Source organism: Lutra lutra, chromosome 9 (genome assembly GCF_902655055.1).
Source record: "Lutra lutra chromosome 9, mLutLut1.2, whole genome shotgun sequence".
In the NCBI taxonomy this organism is placed as follows: domain Eukaryota; kingdom Metazoa; phylum Chordata; class Mammalia; order Carnivora; family Mustelidae; genus Lutra; species Lutra lutra.
This window is the reverse complement of record NC_062286.1, coordinates 58,104,190-58,124,434: the sequence shown is the minus strand read 5'-3', so window position 1 is coordinate 58,124,434 and position 20,245 is coordinate 58,104,190. Positions and strand designations below refer to the sequence as shown.

The window sequence follows — 20,245 nt, the reverse complement described above, 5'->3', positions numbered from 1 at the left end:
GGACATGGTAGTGAGTAAGGTCTTCTTGACCTTAACGTGATTATATTCCAGCTATGAATAATTTTCCTTTTAAGAAGGAATTTAAAATCACTGGTTACTTTATAAGGAGTGTTTACCTGCACTGAGGTAATTTTATTTCATTTTTAGAAAAATGAATTCTAGAAATTATTTTAGAAAATACTTTGGAAAAAAATAGATACTAAAAATTTGGGGAATCTAAGCTTTGAAACTGGTGATAATAGTTTCATTTAGGTGGTGAGGATGGACAGTGTTAATAAAGTGAATTTTTGTTTAAATTGTATTTGAGGGGCGCCTGGGTGGCTCAGTGGGTTAAGCCGCTGCCTTCGGCTCAGGTCATGATCTCAGGGTCCTGGGATCGAGCCCCGCATCGGGCTCTCTGCTCAGCAGGGAGCCTGCTTCCTCCTCTCTCTCTCTGCCTGCCTCTCTGCCTACTTGTGATCTCTCTCTCTGTCAAATAAATAAATAAAAATCTTTAAAAAAATAAATAAATAAATAAATAAATAAATAAATAAATAAATTGTATTTGAATAAAACTGACCGTAACAGGTTTTTCTAGCAATATTCATGCATTTATTCCCATCCAGTGAGAAGATACTGTCTTTTAATTCCTGGTATTTAGTCATTTTTTGTATAACTATTGAATCCTTAATTGTGAGAAGTGATAGTCCAGTAATGATCAAAAGAACTCTGACCCACAGTAAAATTCTCCTTCTAAACAAGGTGGCTAGTGCTACCAGTTATACCAAGGTAGGAAGAAGCATTTGGAGCCGTGGAAGGCTTGTGAGTAAGAGAAGTAACATGGTGGTTTAGGAAGCTATGTTTGACTGCATGCTAAAGACAGGATTGAAGGGAATAACTGGAATTAGGGAATCTGGAGGTAAGAGTTGTCAGGAAAGGTGTAAATGAAGAGGTATGAACTCAGTTGAACCTCAAAGAATCCATAGGAATCGAAGTGGAAGAGTGTATACTCAAGTGACAAAATGGTGTGGCACTGAAAATGGGTCAGGTGTGTACTGTGAAAGGCTAGTCTGTAACCTAGTGGGAGTGGGAGAAAATAAGCTGCAGTTGGATGGGAAGGTCTGTTTGGAAAATAAAATGTAAATCCTGCTTTAGTTGATATTACTGGGAGTGTTTTTGAATTAATGATGTGGATTCCTCTTTTTTTTTTTTCTTGGATTCCTCTTTTTTTGCAATGAGATGTTTTTCTTGTTGAAAGGAATACAGCATTAAAAGGCAGTAGATGATTTTTATGAAGCTTTTTATGAAGATTTATATACACCATCAATCAAGGAAAGACAGTATATGAGCTTCAAAAGGAGGTAGATTGAGTAAATGTATCAAAGATAAATCATTATGATTAAATATTATGGTGCATTCAAGTTTGTATTAAGAGAAGGAGAGAACCTATTCAGGGATGTGAAAATGATAATGCTTAAGAAAGTTACAGACATTGCATATTCTATAAGGTGAAAACTTTTTTTGGTTAAAACGTTAGACTAGTAACTATTAGAAAATTTGAGTTAGAAAAAGTTTTGTCTTCTTTTTTCCCCTAAATTAACCCTAATGCAGAAGATAACTTTTGCATTCATTTGTAGTTTAAATAGTATGTATGGGAAACAAGGCAGCTTCTTTGCTATTCTTTTATTAAAAGGTTTAACTGACATTGATTGTCTTTCTGGTTTCTGGTGAATAATTAAAGTGGTCCTTTGGCTGGCCAAGGTTAATTGTTCTCAAATTTCCAGCTATCTAGTATCAATAGGAATTTTTCCAAGACACAGTTTTGAATATATTATATGACAAAAATAATAAGTACATTATTCAATAGGTTCACTATCAACTTGTATAGTATTTATCTCTCAAAATGGTTTTCCTAAAAGTTACAATGATGCTTTAGAAATTTCCACTTCAGGGAAATTCAGGGATCAAGATTAAATTGGAAAGAAAAATAAAGAATTGTACTGAGCTTTAAGAACATGTTGTGTTTTGGAGCGCCTGGGTGGCTCAGTGGGTTGGGCCTCTGCCTTCGGCTCAGGTCATGATCCTAGAGTCCTGGGATCGAGCCCCACATCGGGCTCTCTGCTCCTCAGGGAGCCTGCTTCCTCCTCTCTCTCTGCCTGCTGCTCTGCCTGCTTGTGATCTCTGTCTGTCAAATAAATAAAATCTTAAAAAAAAAAAAAAAAGAACATGTGTTTTTCAGTCCTGGGTCTCAGAGTCTGTTTCTTCCCGTCTCTTGGGATAGCACACAGATTAAAGGTCTCACAAGAGGCATGTGTGAGAACACTCACTTTAGTGTCTAGATGTTAGAAGTAAACTGCAAAATAACAAATAATAAAGAAATGCTGTCTTCTAGACCATTCTGGTTGGTGAAGTTTCTAGTTTGGCTTCTGTACTAATTTTTGAAATTTGCTGGTTCTGATTTTTCTGATTTGGCTTTTTATTTAAAACCTCACGGTTCTCACACAGGTTTATTGACTGGAGTAGTGGTGGACTCTGGAGATGGTGTAACTCACATTTGTCCAGTGTATGAAGGCTTTTCTCTCCCTCACCTTACCAGGAGACTGGATATTGCTGGAAGGGATATTACCAGATATCTTATCAAGGTAAGCAAAAGAAGATATCGTAGAAATTAGCTTTTGTAGTTTATATTTACTAACTTAACATATTTGAAATAATCCTCTCAGGATCATAGCAGATCTTCTGCACCACTGGGGGAATGACCCATTTACCCCATTATTCATGTAAAAATCCATGTAAAATTTACACACATGTTGTCTGGTGTGGTAATGAGAATAGAATACATCATTACATAATTATGTTTGCTATTCCTGAAGACTTGGTAGTGAAATAGAAGAGACTGTAAAACTTCTTAAACAATAGAGGCAGCCTTTTCTGCCATGAAACCTTTCTTTGAGGGGAGCCTGGGTGGCTCAGTCAATTACGTGTCTGCCTTGGGCTCAGGTCATGATCTGAGGGTCCTGGGATCAAGTCCCCTCAGCAGGAAATCTGCTTCTCTCTCTCCCTCCCCTCTAACCCCCTACTCGTGCTCTCTCTCTCTTTCAAATAAATAAAAAAACTTAACAGTCCCAGTTGTACCAGACTTCAATATTTAGTAGTTTTCATGGAATATATCCAGTGTTTAGTGTTTACTATATATTCATGTTTACTTCTAACTATAATTAGTTAGAATTTTCGTTAAAACATTGCTGGAGAAAGTATATAAGGCTGTTATTTAGAGGTATGTTATATTTTTAATATTGAAAAAAAAAGTTTAGACTAGTTAGTTTATTCTCTCCAGGTCAGTGGCTCTCAACCAGGGGTAATGCTGCCCCCACCCCACCCCCGGGACATTTTGCAACATCTGGAGATATTTTTCGTTCCAGCTGTGCAGGAATGCTACTAAACATCCTACAGATGTTTAGTGGGGGCAGTCCCCACAACAAAGAATTTTAAGGTCCACAATATCATTGGTGCTACTGTTGAGAAACTATTCTAGGGTGATGTCTGTACAGTAAAATAGGTTGTATAAGTCTTTATCTTCACATGGGGTTCCTTTTGTCTCATTTAGAGTAATAATGAGATTAAGCTAATGAGAACTATAATACTCTTGTTCCAGGCCAAAATTCTGTCTGAGGAATATCTGAGGGTTTTAAAGTTTTTGTATGAAAAGTCCAATTTGGTTTTTCTTTTTTCTGTTAACTTGAGTTATCTTTATTTGAATTTTTTTTCTGTTAATTTAAATTCTAATCATTTATTTCATTGACAAATACTCTTGCCCATCTACTATATGTCAGACATAATGCTAGAAGTCAGGGATAAAACGTTTTAAGACCTAGGGATATTTCATGAATATGGCATTGATTGAGCAAAAGGCAGATTATAGGAGTCCAGTACTAAAATAATGTTCATCGAAATATTTATTTTGATTATTTATCAAAACTATCTAAACGTTAGCACTGAAAACAGTCATTTTTTAAAACTAGCTTGGTTTTTTAAGCTTACTTTACCCATTTATTATTCATAAACTGTTAATTCTTTCACTCTCTGTGAAAGTGAAATATAAGTCCTTTTATGGAAAATACTCTTCCCATTTCTGAAATTCAGTAAGACCTAAGGATCCACTGTCCATTGCATGTGTTACTGACTTGAACTGTTTAGTGAGCAATGAAAGCTTGCCAGGGTTTAACTCATTCAGATTAATTGTGAATTTGCTGCTGTTTTTTGTACCAGCTGCTGCTTTTGCGAGGATATGCCTTCAACCATTCTGCTGACTTTGAAACAGTTCGCATGATTAAAGAAAAATTGTGTTATGTGGGGTATAATATTGAGCAAGAGCAGAAGCTGGCCTTAGAAACCACAGTATTAGTTGAATCGTACACAGTAAGTATTTTCGGTATTTAATACATATGTGGTTTTAAAATGAAGCACCATGATTGTTGATAATGTGCTTAAGTAGGTTTTCTTAGAATCAGTATTTTTGTTTTGAGTTGTTAGAGTATGTATGTGTGTGACTTTTAATGTCTTTCTACAATAAGATTCTTTGATTTGATTATTTTAGGGTACTATATAATGTGAAATAAGGCAAATCATAAATTGCTTTTCTACCTTAGGATATAATTAGATAAGAGATGTTATTTTGAGATTCTGAGATCTAAAATAGCACTTTTCAACCTGTGTTTTGCAGAATGTTATTTCCCTGAGATGTTATTAAGTAATTTCACAAAAATTAAAGCGGAGTTTACATTGTCCAATAAGTTTGGGATTCAGTTTCACTTTACTGAAGAGCTTCTCAGAACCTTTGTTGTGCTTAGTATGTGTATGTCTGTGAGAATGTGCCTGTTTCTCAACCTTATTAGACTACAGGATTCTAGCATTTTGTAAGACTCCTGTTCTAGGAAGCGTACTTTGGGTAGTGTTCATCCTATAGTTTTGCTCTAATAATTCAGTAGGTGGCAGTCTTTTCCTGACTTTGTATTTTCTTAATGAGCTGTTGAAAACAAACGTTAACTTGAAAGTATAACAAGTAAGACTGAGAACCCAGTTATAGGTTACACCAGGAGAGTTGATTCTACTTGAATTTTTAATGTATTGTTATATTAAGTCTATTATATTCATCTGGGTAGAAAATACTTCCATATCTCATTTTTGATCTAGTTATTACTAAAATGAAATCAAGTAATGGGCAATAAAAGCAAATATTCTTAAACCGTTTGATTCATGTAAGCTCTGCATATCACAAATATGTATGAAATAGTCATTTTGAAAATTATTGTTAATTTTTATGGGACGCCTGGGTGGCTCAGTGAAGCCTCTGCCTTCAGCTCAGGTCATGATCCCAGGGTCCTGGGATCGAGCCCCACATTGGTCTCTCTGCTCAGCAGGGAGCCTGCTTCCTTCCTCTCTCTCTCTCTGCCTGCCTCTCTGCCAACTTGTGATCTCTGTCAAATAAATAAATAAAAATCTTTTTAAAAAAATAAAAAAATTTTTAAAAATTATTGTTAATTGTTATAAATTATATTGTTTTATTTTTTAAGCAATACTGATCCAAATAATTTATAAGCAACTTATTAATCTCCAGATCTGCCCTGGAGATTCTTTTCTGAAGCTTTTTTAATAGTTCCTTTAGATTTATAATTTTTCATATACCTGACTGACTTGTAAGAAAATGGCATGAGACAAAAAGTTGAGGGAACTAGAAATGTAAAACATGTTTTATTTAATTTCTCCCCTCCTTTCTCAAAGAATTTGAGGTGGGTTACAAAAATATACATAGGTGACTTTTGGGGCGCTGACTGCCTATGCAGTGTATAACTTTTGACTCCCTCAAAACTTAACTACTAATAGCCTACTGTCATTGCCTTGCCAATAACATAAATAGTCTACTAACACATATTTTGTATGTTAAATGTATTATATACCATGTTCTTACAATAAAGTAAGATAGGAAGAAAAGAAAATGGTACTAAGAAAATCATAAGGACGAGAAGATACATTTACAGTACTTTACTGTATTTGTCGGAAAAAATCATGTCCTTGGACCTGTGCAGTTTAAACCCATATTGTTATAGGGTCAGCTGCACAATAAATAAAAAACAGTAGACTAATGAAACTGATGAGCAAGTGAAGAGGGATAAGGAGAGACAAGTAAAGGGTAGGGTAGGGTTTAGAGGTTGGTAGCTCCTAGGCCAGGTGGCCCCATGCTGACCAGCAGCCAGAGTATGGAAAGAAACCACACCCTCGGAGAGGCTGAAGTATGAGCTACAGAGGTTTTGCCAATAACCGTGTACTGTGTATAAAATTTTTCCAGATATTTTGAGTGATTTTATGTGGTTTCTAAACTCACCTGATGGGTTTTTGTTTTTTTAAGGGTATTTGTTTGAATCAGTATCCTTGGGGGTTATTTGTTTGTTTTTTGAGTGTGTTTTTTTTTTAATTTGATACAATTTATTAAAAGACAGTTTGTGGAGGTTTTGAAAAATGTGATTACTTTTGCATTTATCTGTAAACATGGAGTAAATGTTTTAAGAAAAAAAAAAGCCTTGGCTTTGTGGTACTTGGTCATACTGGAAAGTCATTTTTAGAATCCAGATACAATTACAGTAGTCATATTATTATAAATATACTGTGAGACATGTCAGTGTAAGATTAATTCTGGTGTCTCCTATGGAAATGGGTCAAATGCCAGCATACACCAGCATGCTTATAATTTAGGTCAATCCAATGAGTTGTGAGGTGGTTTTAAGAGAGGGAGGGGCACCTGGGTGGCTCAGTTGGCTAAACATCTGCCTTCAGCTCAGGTCGTGATCTCAGGGTCCTAGATCAATCCCTAGCCCAGCTCCCAGCTCAGAGGGGAGTCTGTTTCTCCCTCTACCCCTGCCCCCCCAGCTCATGTGCATACACACTCTCTCTCTCTCTTTAAAAAAAAGGGGGGGGGAGTTTTTTGCTGTTTGCCTACTTGGCTTAGTCGAGCATCCAACTCTTAATCTCGGGGTCATGAGTTCAGACCCCACATTGGGCTACAGCCTACTTCAAAAATTAAACATTAAAAAATAAATTAATAAAAATAAATAATAAAATATATTAATAAATAAATGGGAGTTTTTACTTATCATTTCTCATTTAATTAAATATGAACATGACGTGTGACTTTCTACATACACAGGGTCATGTTGTAATGATATCTGACCTGTTGTTTAAATTTTTTTTTTTTTTTTTTAAAGACTCCACCTATTTGACAGAGATCACAAGTAGGCAGAGAGGCAGGCAGAGAGAGAGGGGGAAGCGGGCTCCCCGCTGTGAGCAGAGAGCCCGATGCGGGGTTGGATCCCAGGACCCCGGGACCATGACCTGAGCGGAAGGCAGAGGCTTTAACCCACTGAGCCACCCAGGCGCCCCCTGTTGTTTAAATCTTAATTTGCTCTGTGGGCACCTGAGTGGCTCAGTAGGTTAAGCATCCGAATCTTGATTTCAGCTTAGGTCATGTTCTCATGGCCGTGAGATTGAGCGGCAGACCAAGCCCTGTGTTGGGCTGCACGCTGGGCATAGAGCCTGGTCAAGATTCTCTCCCTTTCCCTGTTCCACTCCCCCTGGCCCTGTGTGCATGGGCTCTCTCTCTTAAAAAAAATCCTGGGGCGCCTGGGTGGCTCAGTCATTAAGCATCTGCCTTTGGCTCAGGTCGTGATCCCAGGGTCCTCAGATCAAGCCCCACATTGGGCTCTCTGCTCCGCAGGAAGCCTGCTTCTCCCTCTCCCATTCCCCCTGCTTGTGTTTCCTCTCTCGCTGTGTCTCTCTCTGTGGAATAAATAAATAAAATCGTTTAAGTAAGAAATCTTATTTGCTTAAGTTGAAATTATATTTATCCATTATTTAAAATTTAATAGGATCTAGAGGGGAGTGTAGCTGGCTCAGTTGGTAGAGCATGTGACTTGGTCTTGTGAGGGGTTGTGAGTTCAAGCCCCACTTTGGGTGTAGACATTACTTAAAATCTTTAAAAAAATTTTTTAATAAGGTCTAGTAAGTAGGATACAGTAGAACTGCTTAATAAAAAGTAATCTTGAGGCACCTGGGTAGCTCATTCATTAAGTATCTCACTTCGGTTCCGGTCATCATCTCCTGGGATCAAGACCCATATTGGGCCCCCTGCTTGTGTTCCTGCTCTTGGTGTCTCTCTCTGTGTCAAATAAATAAATAAAACCTTAAAAAATATATATTACAGTAATCTATCAGTGTTTCTTAAACTTTTCTGATCATAAAACATTTTTTGGATTACATGATTTGACAGAAGTTTTACACATGATATAAACTATTTTGATGGCAAAACAGTAAAGTTTCACAGTGCAATTATTTGGTAAAAGAAATTATTTAAAAATTTTAACTGAATGTGTCTATGCTACATAGTAAAAATATCCATAAAATAAACCACAAATGTGTTAAAACAGAGAAACAGCATTGAAACCAGCCAGTAATCCAAATGCAGTGGTTTATTAATGCTTCCTTTTTTTTTTTTTTTTTAAGATTTTGTATATTTATTTGACAGAAAGAGACAGCAGGAGAGGGAACACAAGCAGGGGCAGTGGGAGAGGGAGAAGCAGGCTCCCTGCTGAGCAGGGAGCCCAGTGCAGGGCTCTGTCCCAGGACCCTGGGATCATGACTTGAGCAGAAGGCAGACACACTTAATGACTGAGCCACCCAGGCACCCCATAATGCTTCTTTTTTATGCTTAGTTGCACACAGCAGTGGAACATGACACACTCATGCATTCGTGACTTTTTTCAAGAAATTCCTGATGTGTTGGAGCATGGCATGATGGCATGTTCTGCATTTAAAAAACAAAACAGCATGATAATAACAACTATCTAAATGATTTTATTTTGCCTTTTTTTTTTCTTTTTCAAAAATTCATTTTAGGAGAAGCATGTTGCTGATAATGATTTTGGTTATTGAACAGATGTGTTTAAAGTACTAGTGTGCTAAAGAACACTGGGAAATTTTTAAATATGTTTTGGTGACTAATACCTGGTTATTCTTCATTTCTAGCTCCCAGATGGCCGCATTATCAAAGTTGGGGGAGAGAGATTTGAAGCACCAGAAGCTTTATTTCAGCCTCACCTGATCAATGTTGAGGGAGTAGGTGTTGCCGAATTGCTTTTTAACACAATCCAGGCAGCTGACATTGATACCAGGTACATCATAAGTGCTGGTTTCAAAGTTATTTATCAATAGATAGAGTATGTATAGTTAAAGTGACTAAGTTGTCTATTACTTCACTCATGGTTTTGAACAGATAAGGCAAAAGAATTTTTTGAGGATGACATTTGATGTTGGATATATATCACTGTGTCTCAGAAACCACCTTAAACTTTTTTTTAAATAATTCAAAACTTAAGGAAAATTTCCAAGAATAATACAGAGGAGTCATGTATACTCTTTACTCAGTTTCTCATTCTCCTAATTTTAACATTCGGCAAGTTTATTCTATCATTCTCCCTCTCTTTTTTCTTGAGCCTTTTGAGAGTATGTTGAACACGTAAGTCCTCCTTACTCCTTGATATTTGCTTTGTATTTCCTGAGAACAGAGGTATTCTCTTAACTAACTATAGTGCCATTTCTGAGCTCAGGAGAGTGATTACTGATCTGCTGTTATCTGCCACCCATTTTTCAGTTTCGCCTACTATCCCAGTGATGTCCTTTATACAGTTTTTCCTTTCCCCAGGAGATTATCAAGTCTAAGCTCACACAGTGTATGTAGTTGTCGTGTTTTAGCTTTTATCTGTTACAGTTCTTCAGGCTTTCATGACAGCAACATCTTTTTAGAGTACAAGCCAATTATTTTAGAGAATTTTTCTCAACTTGAGTTTGAGGTTTTTTCATGATTAGATCCAGCTTATGCATTTGGGGCTGGAATACTACTGAAGTGATGTGTCCTTCTCAGGGTGTCCCATCCAGAGATGAGATCTGTTTGTTTCTTGTTGGTGATGTTAGGATTAAGCTCTTGAAGTTTCCTGTTTAGTTTTTGTATTTTTCCTTTCTTAGTTTGTAAGTAATTTGTGGGAAAGTACCTTGGGACTGTATTGATCTCCTATTCCTCATTAAACTCTCCCCCCCCCACCCCTTTTAGTATTGTTTATGATTCTTGCCTAAATCCATTTTTATTGTGCTCTCAAAAAGGTAATTTTCTAGTTCTGTCATTCTTTCTATGTTTATTAATTGGCATTCCAGCATAAGGAAGCGCATTGCCTTGTTTTGCTTGTTATCAATGTGAACTCATGATTTTGTCCAGTGATTATAATCTGTTACTGTCTTTGTTTATTTTGATGCTCAAATTGTTCCTGATTTGGCCAGGGAGAGCCCCTTCAAACACACCTGTGTATCCTTTGACATGCTCTCATCTCTTTGAGCACATTCTGTTTTGTGGCACAGGATAGTCCTGCCTTAGCTTTAATTTTGTAGGTAAAACATTACCATCTAGTCAGAACTATATAAAAAGCATATTTTGAAGTATTACTCTCCCAGCCCCTTGTTCTCTACCCTAGTCTTCCTCCCTCTTATAGGTAAATGATCTCATTAGCTTGGGTTTATCCTTTCTGTGTTTCTTACTTGTTCTTATACAAAAGGTAGCTTAGTATAAATGTTTTTTTGCACTTTACTTCCTTCACTTAATAAATCCTAAACAATCCTGTACCATTCCTAGAGATTGTCCTTTTTTTTCCCAGTGTATACATAACATTCGGTGAATCTGGGTTACGTAGGTAGATGCCAGTATTTTTGCAGATAAATAATGCTGCAGTTAATAACCTTGTGCACAGTATATTTTTGTAGTGTTGGGCATGTATAATTTGAAAACATTTCTAAAGGGAATTGTTGGGTCTGAGGGTAAGTAAATGCATATAGTTTTGTTACTGCTAGGACCCTTCTCCTTCCCACCAGAAATAGATGAGGGCACCTGTGTGTCCCCACAGCTTGGTCATAGTTTGGTAACTTTTTAACTTTTATGCCAGTCTGATGAGTGAAATGATATTTCAGTGTAGTTTCAATTTGTATTTTACTTAAGAGAGAAGTTAAACATATTTTTCTATGTTTAGGGCTGTTTCTGTCTTTTTCTGGTGAATTATCTGTTCATGGCTTTTGCTTCTGTAGAATTTTTGTAATTTTCCCCCTCAATTTTTTAAAAGCTCTTTTTATATTATAGCTCTGTAATATTTATTGCAGGTACTTTTTCTGATTTTCCATTTGTCTCGTTTTTTGGCTATACAAAAATTTTTATTTACTTATTAAATAAGTTGATAACCTTTTATTGCATCTAGAGTTTGAGTCATAGTTGAACAGCCCTTCTGTACACCCAGGTTATGGAGGAATTCACTCAGAAGCATTTTGTAAAAAGCAAGTGTTTGCTTACTTGTCTGTTTAACCCTGGGTTAAATAACCGTCAAACTAATTTTTGTGGGATGGCGGAGGAGCAGGGTAATAATGAAAAGTAATAAAAATAGCAAGCAGTTGGCTTATAACAAGCTATAAACTTAATGTGAGATGATCAAAAATCTAAACCTCTCTTAGTAGGGATTAGGTAGATGCTTTTGTCCCTCAACTTAATGATCGTTAATAGTAAAATTGGACTCAAAAGTATATACCTAGGGGTGCCTGGGTGGCTAAGACAGTTAAACCTCTGCCTTCGGCTCAGGTCATGATTTCAGGTCCTGGGATCGAGCCCCACATCCGGCTCTCTGCTCAGTGGGGAGCCTGCTTTCCCCTCTCTCTCTGCCTGCCTCTCTGCCTACTTGGGATCTCTCTCTCTGTCAAATAAATAAATAAAATCTTAAAAAAAAAAAAAAAGTATATACCTATTGGTGGTGATTGAAGTGTTGGCATTCCTAAAGCACTGGAGTCCGGTTCAGGACCTTACAACAGAGCTAGCATTGGGAAATAGCACAGCTCAGCTCCGTGGGTTCTGCATGTTGAAGGTGTACCTGTAAATGCTCGTGGGAACGGACCATGTGGAGCCATAGCTCAACTGCATGTGCTACACTTGTGTGCGGAGCTCTGCAAGTGGGCGTAAAAGCCGCACGCTTCTGTAAGCTGGGGTCATGGTAGGCTGAGCCATTAGAAGCCAGGATGGATGAGGCCAAAATAGCTGTGGCTCAGCTCCTGAGCTTCACTAGAAGAGTTCCTCAGACCCTCACTTAGTTATATTACTCTTACTATGGATGCAGTTATTTTAGATTTGACTATCTGGTATCATAACTGGTAGCATATTTAAAGAAGAAAGACTGCTGTAACGAGGAAACACGTCAGTTTCACCGGACATAACAGCAGCTAGTTCCAAGGCAAAGGAACAAAAGGGAAAAAGTACAAAAGGCAAATGGAAAAATTGGAAGAGCAACTGAAATCATAGTAGAAAATGGTTAGTTATGGTAAATTCCGGGAAGCAGTGTGATGACATACATAGTCCAAATAGTGGAAGTTTGTGATGTTAACTCTGGTCATTGTTAAATGCCCAATTACAGGGGTGCCTGAGTGATTCAGTCAGTTGGGCATTTGACTCTTCTGATTTCAGCTCAGGTTATGATTTCAGGGTCATGAGATCGAGCCCCACGTCAGGCCCTGAGGTCAATGCAGAGTCTGCTTGTCCCTCTCCTTCTTCCCCCACGCCCAGCTTGCTCTCTCTCTCTCTCTCAATAGAAAAATAAAAATCTTTTTTTAAAAAAGTCTCAATTACATTTGCAGGACAATGTGTCATGTGCTTTAGAAGCATCCTCATTAAAATTATAATAAGTATTTTACACGTAGAGAAGGTTTGTTATCTAATAACAGCATTAATAACAAACGTTCAGCCCTGCAATTTCCATGTTGAATTTTATTTAATTCTCCCAGCAGTCCCTTGAAACTGACAGATATAAAAGGAATGCTGAAAGACTGTTTTTCTCATCTGAAACCCCAAATGAATACCTTTTGTGTCTTTCTAGATCTGAATTCTATAAGCACATCGTGCTTTCTGGAGGGTCTACTATGTACCCTGGGCTGCCATCACGGTTGGAACGAGAACTTAAACAGCTTTACTTAGAACGAGTTTTAAAGGGAGATGTGGAAAAACTTTCTGTAAGTATCAGTCAATAATCCAGCTGTTAACATACTTTTTAAAACCCTGTAAAGTAGCTTGTGAATCTTGACAACCACCAGAGGGAGCAAGAAATCTTCCTAAACAAATTTTTTAATGAAGTCGCATGCAGCCTTGAAGAGATAGAAGTAAATGGTTCGAGGTAAGCTCTGTTTCAGAATGGTTGTCCTGCCTGGTCCCCTCTGTATTCAGTGGCTAGAGGCAGTGAGGTCCCAGGCCACATGTTCTGGTTCCTCTGTAACAGACAACCTGGAGTCGAGGTGCTTCTAAGGGCACAGGAAGAACCTGCCATATAGTATTCCTTCCCCCAATCCTTTTCTGTGGGGATATGTTCAAAGGTTCCCAGTGGATGCCTAAACCGCAGATAATACTGATTCCCTCCATACAAGAACACTTATGATGAAGTTTAATTCATAGATTAGGCCCGGAATAGATGAACAACAACAACAATAAAATAGGACAGTTACAACAGTACACTGGAAAAAAGTTACATGAATGTGGTCTCTGTTAAAATATCCGATTGTACTATACTCACTCTTGTGGTGATGTGAGGATAAAATGCCTTCGTGACGAGATAAGGTGACAGGAGTCACGCAGGCCTCATGATGTAGTGCTGTGTTGGCCGGGCCTCATCTGCTGCCAGACCATGGGTAACTGAAATCACAGATAAGGGGCGACTGCCGTGTTATGGAGAGAGAAATGCCTCTTGGGGTTTTGGGGTTCTTTTTAGCTAACTTTTTGGATATGTAACCAGCCTTCATTGCTACTCTTGGACTGTCTCAAATTTCTGATTCTGGGTTATTTTTCTGGCTATTTCTTTTATACGTCTTACTTCCCTAAAAAGATAGTAAAACATAATATAGCAAATATTTTGCATCCCCATCAGCTGTCCTTGCTCTTGAAACAGACTTTAATTGGTAGTTGTCAATGTATAGAATAGAAAGTAATTTACAAACTAGAAGGTAATAGCTGATGATAATTTGACATTTTTTTTTTTCTACCAACACTGGAGTGTGTGAAGTACACTATATATACTATGCACTCAGCCAGGGTCATTTAATTCTAAGTTAATCTCTGAGCTCTGTCCCAACAACTTTAACCCACTGAGCCACCCAGGCGCCCCTGTCCCAACAACTTTGATCAGCTGTTGTAGATAATGAGATTACATATTACAGAGGACTATATATATCAGAGATACTAATGTCACATTTTCATCTATCACTAAATTGTGATAATGGAATGTGGACTCACATATATTAAATAAATTAAAAGACTCAAAAGGAACCATGTTGTCTAAGTACTTTGCTTATTTGTCTGATTTTTTTTTTGTCATACATATAATTTAAAATTAATCTCAGGTGATTATTTCCTTACTCGGCAAATATTTCTTGACCTGCTTCTGGGTGCCAAACACTTGTTTAGCTGCTGGAACAAACAAAACAGTAGTAAATAAAAACCAGGTCCCCTCTTTTATTCTGTGACTGTGTCAGTAGTAATAAGCACTGTGAAGAAAAGGAAAGTAAGGTGAGGGGCTAGAAAGTGGTAGTGACTGGGGAGGTCACATGCTCCTTCATGTAGTGTGGTCACGGAAAGACTCTGAGGAGATCAGTTCTGAGCAGAGACCTGAATAGAGTGAGCCGGTGAGCCATGTAACCATCTGTGGGAAGAATCTTCCAGGAAGGAATGGCAAGTGCAAAAGCCCTGGGTTGGGGCATCTGGGTGGCTCTGTCGGTTAAACGTCTGCTTTCGGTTCAGGTCATGATCCCGGGGTCGTGGGATTGAGGCCTATTTTAGGCTCCTTACTCAGTGGGGAGTCTGCTTTTCCCTTTCCTTCTGCCTGCTTCTCCCTCTGCTTATGTGCTTGTTTGCTTTCTCTCTACCTGTCAAAAAAATAAATAAAATTTTACCCCCCCGCAAAATAAAAGCCTTGGGTTGTCAGGAATGTGCAGGTATGGCTGGGCAGAGTGAGTAAAGGGGAGGCCCCTTGGTGAGGTCAGAAAGGTGGTAGGATGCAGGTCTCTGTCAGCCATGGTGAAGGGTTTAGCTTTACTCCTAGTGAAACAGAAAGCCTTGGGAGGGTTTTGAGCAGAGAACTGATAGGATCTGACTTGTTTTTAAGGGATCACTAAGTCTGGTGTGGGGGAGGGAGGAAGAAAGAAGGCTGTAGAAGGACAAGGTGGCGGGCTGCGAGGGAGGGAAGTGGTGGTGGAAGTTCATGAGGTGGAGGAGGTATGAAATTGTGTTCTTGAAGAATAGAAGAGAGAAGACACGTGCTGTGGACTTCCCAGGCTGCACTAAGGGGCTCAAGCGAAGGAAGTGATGCAGTTCAGCCAAGACGTACAGTTTCTAACCTGTCATGTTCAGTTGCTTGGGGGCAGCTACAGAGTAGAGAGGTGGTCCCCTGAGTCCATGGTGTGCCTCATGAAGTGAGAGGGAGAGAAGGATGAAGTCACAAAGGAGACCAGGAAGTAGTGGGGAGAGCACACACACGCACAGGAAGAGCGGGCATGAGAGGAAATAAATCGGGGCTCCTGTAGGTGACTTGGCAAAGAAGAGTGGTGGCTGGAATGGTCTGACAGAATGAGTTTCAAGGGACTTGGCTCACTCAGTTGGCTAAGCAACTGCCTTTGACTCAGGTCATGATCCCAGGGTCATGGGATCAAGTCCGGCATCCAGCTCCCTGCTCTGAGGGAAGCCTGCTTCTCCTCCTGGCTGCTGCTCCCCTGCTTGTGTGCTGGCTCGCGCACTCGCTCACTCTCTCTCTCTCTCTGACAAATAAATAAATAAAAATCTTAAAAAAAAAGAATGAGTTTCAACTTGGGAGTTGCAGGGAGGAGGGAGAGAGAAGCAGCAGTGGAGAACAAGAATTGGTGTGACCAGACCAGGTGGTGTGAGAGAAACAGCAGCCTGCTCAGAGCTGCAGGGACAGAGCTGCAGGGACGGCAGCGCCTTCAGGGACTAACCAGCTTTCCCTTAGAGCCAGGGTGGCTGACCTTCAGGCCTGATTCATACTGCCTGTTTGTATAAATAAAGTTTTATTGCAACAAAGCCAGGCCTATTTTTTTTTAAGTAAGTAAACTGGTGTTTATACCTGATCCTACAATTCAGTTATGTAATGTGAAGACAATCTAAAATGACATAGTGACTTTGAGTCCTTTTGCAGGATTTGTGACACAGTAAATTGAACTATGACATTTTAAGGTTTTTCTTTCAGGCATGGAATGATCACACATTGAGGTGTGTCTTCTATTAGACAATCAGTAGTGGCTGCAGAGTGAAAAACTTACTCCACTTGTCTAATTTTGGTTACTGTGTTCATTTTTTTCCCCAGCATCTCCACGGTTTATTTGACCATATTTGGCTTTGTTTATTTTGAGAACATTTCATTTGAATTTGAGACAATAGAAAGTGAGCTTTGCTTATAAGAAAAGAATTCCAATCTTACTTTTACATGGGACGGCAATCATAGAGGCATTAGACCTTGAGGAAACCATAGAAGTCCTCTTATCCAAGCTCTTGACTTGACATCTAAGTGATTTTCTCATGTGGTCATCCCCAGGAGGTGAAGAAACCTGCCACAATCAGGACTCTGGTACTTGGGCTCTCAGTAGGCTGATTGTGCAATTTATTGTTCATATCAAGACAATTTTGAGAGTGACAAGGGCTGTTGTTAATAGCGATGGGGGAACAGGTGTAAATGAGCACACTGGGATGGTTTGTGTGATCTCCTCGGTCTGAGCTTTGGGCAAATTACCAAAAATGTCTACTTCAAATAAAAAGTCAAGCCATTCTGCTTACATCACAGGACTTGTGGGAATTCAGCAGCAGAATATATGAGACAGTCATCTTCATGAAGCAGAAAGCATGATGCACTTGTGACATTTTACGATCTTGTCTTTCTCCTTTAGAAATTTAAGATCCGCATCGAAGACCCACCACGCAGAAAGCATATGGTGTTCCTGGGTGGTGCTGTTCTAGCAGATATCATGAAGGACAAAGACAACTTCTGGATGACCCGACAAGAATACCAAGAAAAGGGTGTTCGTGTGCTGGAGAAACTTGGTGTGACTGTTCGATAAACTAACTCCAGAGCTTGTTCACATCACACCCCTAATGCTTTCTTTTTGCCTTTATTGCCAGTCTTTGAACTCATTCAATTTCAGGACATGGAAGAGTCCTCTCTGTGCCCTTTGACTGGAAAGGTCTGGTTTTATTCTGGTGTCTTGGGGAAGCTTTGTTAATTTTTTGTTAATGTGGGTAAATCTGTTTAATTCAACCACTTCCCTACAAACACGATGAGAGGGCAAAGGGTCCTGTCTGCTGCTTTGTTTCTTCTAAGTAGGCATTTAGATCATTCCTGTCAGCTTCCTATTTTCACTTTACTGCTCTAATGCGGCTAGTTTTAGTCTTTAGCACGCTAGGTGGTATGCCTTTATTAGCATAAGAAAAAACTTTACAGGGGCTTTTACATTTTATTGGGGTGGGGGTGGTGAGGGGCGGGTGAGCGGCTGCTGACCCCTTTTACAGCATTTCCTCCCTGGTGTGGTGCTTTCAACAGTCACTGCACAGTTGAAGTACCTTAAAGCTTCTGGAATTAACATTTTAGGGGAACGTTAGACTCAGAATTCAGGTGTTTTTGGTGGGTTTTTGCGTGGGGGCAGGGAGTGGTCTTTTGATTTTACAATTTTGATTTTTTGAGCTTTTCTGCTCTGAGGTGTGTAAGATGAAATTTATTTACAGTACTTTGATTTGGCAGGTTTTCTTCTACTTTTGGTCTGCCTAGAACTGTTTCCATGATAAAAAAGCAAGTGTAATACTCCATTACCATGTGGCTTAGGGATTTATTTGTTTTGTTTTGTTTTTAAATCAACCATGTTAGCTGGGAGTAGACTCCCTAGAATCTATCAGTGCAAAATTAACAGTTTAAAAATGCTTTTGGAAATTCAGATTACAGATGAAAAGAGTGCTTAAGAGTGCTTCTTTTTATACCAGAAGCATTAAGGTGATCCAGTGCCAAGTACCATTCTCGCAGTTACACTTTGATATATCTGACCAGTGCTGCTTTAGTAAGAATCAGTAAATACATAGGAATAATTACTGGCAGTAGGTTATAATTGTTGGGTTAAAAATAACATTGAAATATGGGACTTGTTGCCAGTTGGGTAATTTTCATTGCTTTTTTATTATTTTAATTTGAAACTTGGAAGTAGAATAAAATTTGACTACTTAAAATGTTGGCAAAAAAAAAAATCAAGATTTAAATTCATATTTGTACTGAAAAAGTAATCATAACAATAAGTCTCAGTCATCTTATGCTTGAAAGAAGAGTTGTTGATATTTTGTAAATGTTAGCAAACTTTCCCACCTGTCAGAAAATCATATTTATGAATCCCGTCGGTATTGCTTTGTGTCTGAAAAATATCAACTAGTACTCAGACTTGAATTCTTTCTAGATTTGAAAAATAAAGTAATAAGTTGTATCACGCTAAGTACAAAATGCAGATTCTGGGGGAAAATGTTTTCCTTCATTTCAAAATATTCTTTAGTAATAATGGCTTTGAACGAAGAAGCTTAATTATTTTTAGGTGACTGAAATTGGAGAAATTATTGGCTTTATAAAGAGTCTCTTTTCTGTGAGAAAACTTAAAAATCAATTTTTATGAAATAAGCAACAAAAGAAGGTTAGTTTTAATTATGCAGCTTCGTTAATATTAAGTATTTTTTGTCTGTTTTACCTCAATTTGAAACAAGTAAAAGAAGTTTGCCTGCATGCTGGACATGCTTCAGTACACTTGAATAGCCTATGAATAACATGTACTAGATTTGAGGGACATGGATGTCAGTCATTTTGGAATTCTCAAGGTTCCTAAATCATGTTCATATAAATCCCCCTAGCCTTTGAGTCCTGGACTAGTTAAAGGACACAAATGTAGGGCCAGTACCTACCAGCTAGCTGTTCATTTCCGGTAAATGGATTAACTCTCGGCCTTTGGTCATGATTTTAATCTATGGGGATAGAAAACAACAACGAATAGGATAGACTCTTAGAACAATGAAAGAGCAGTTATCTTTTGTCCCTTGAATATAGAATTTGGTTTTAATTTCATGATTCTGCTAGCAGACACGACCGTTAAAATGGTGTGTATATATATATATATATATATATATCTGTCCAAAGGATGGATATATATATATATATATATATATATATACATATAAAATAATTTTTAAATTCCATTTTCTAATTTTCCTATTCCAAGGTAAAATAATGCATTTAGTTATTTGGAGGGTAGTAGAAAATAATGTTTAATTGGAGTTGTCAGGTAGGAGTCCCTCAGATATTAAAATTTTTTCTGTTTTAAAAGCGATCTGAGTTTTAGCTCTTGAAAACAATTGTCACTTAAATTTCCAATAATTAAAATTCCTTTTAAATTAGAATTGCCAATGCCTTGACCTTTGAGAAGGGTTCCTTAGAAATAAATCCTACATTTAAACTTTTTTCTTTAAAGCATGGTATTGGATGTTGACTTTTTACAGTTCTAAGCACTGTTAACAATATCAGGGAGGTGTTTTGAGAGAGATCAATGGAAAGTTAAACATTCTACATCTAACGTGAATACACTTCTTTTTGATTCAGAAAATAAAATCAGATTTTTGAAAGTAAATTTGAATCTTGTCTTGGTTTTACCTATTGTTTTTCTCTCTAGTTTCATTTTCTTATTTTTGTTCGTATTTTCACTTTCGCTAATGCAACTTCATCTGCACACAACACAAAATGTTAGGCGAGCTTCAGCTCAGTGTTGTTCTATTATTTGACCAAAAAACCTCTTTTTTTCTGGTATGATTTTAAGTACATAAGTAAAACAAAAACTAGAAAACAGAGTAAATTACACAGCTGTATTAGAGGGTTCTTTCCCCTCAAGTGGATTGTTTTGTTTCGTGGAAGACTTAAGGTGGCTTTTGCAGGATTAGGAATGCTAGACAGATCCATATGTAAGGGGCCTGTGTATTAAACTGACTTTTCCTTGTTTTCATACTAGCCTTTGAGGATGGGGCTGAGGAGTAGATAGGATTCTTGTGTATCCTTCTTCATGAACTTGCATGCTTGAATCTCAT

General features: G+C 38.1%; 1 protein-coding gene across 2 annotated transcripts in view; it reads left to right on the top strand.

The window, feature by feature from the left end:
• Window positions 1–19,794, top strand: part of ACTR2 (actin related protein 2) — a 39,818-nt gene extending 20,024 nt beyond the window's left edge. For both annotated transcript variants that reach the window (XM_047744965.1, XM_047744966.1), the window contains 5 exons: window positions 2,485–2,621; window positions 4,249–4,398; window positions 9,055–9,200; window positions 12,978–13,110; window positions 17,038–19,794. In XM_047744965.1, the coding sequence (XP_047600921.1) occupies window positions 2,485–2,621; window positions 4,249–4,398; window positions 9,055–9,200; window positions 12,978–13,110; window positions 17,038–17,208 (737 nt within the window). In that variant the 3' untranslated portion in view covers window positions 17,209–19,794. The remainder of the gene's footprint in view (window positions 1–2,484; window positions 2,622–4,248; window positions 4,399–9,054; window positions 9,201–12,977; window positions 13,111–17,037) is intronic.
• Window positions 19,795–20,245: the final 451 nt, after the last annotated feature.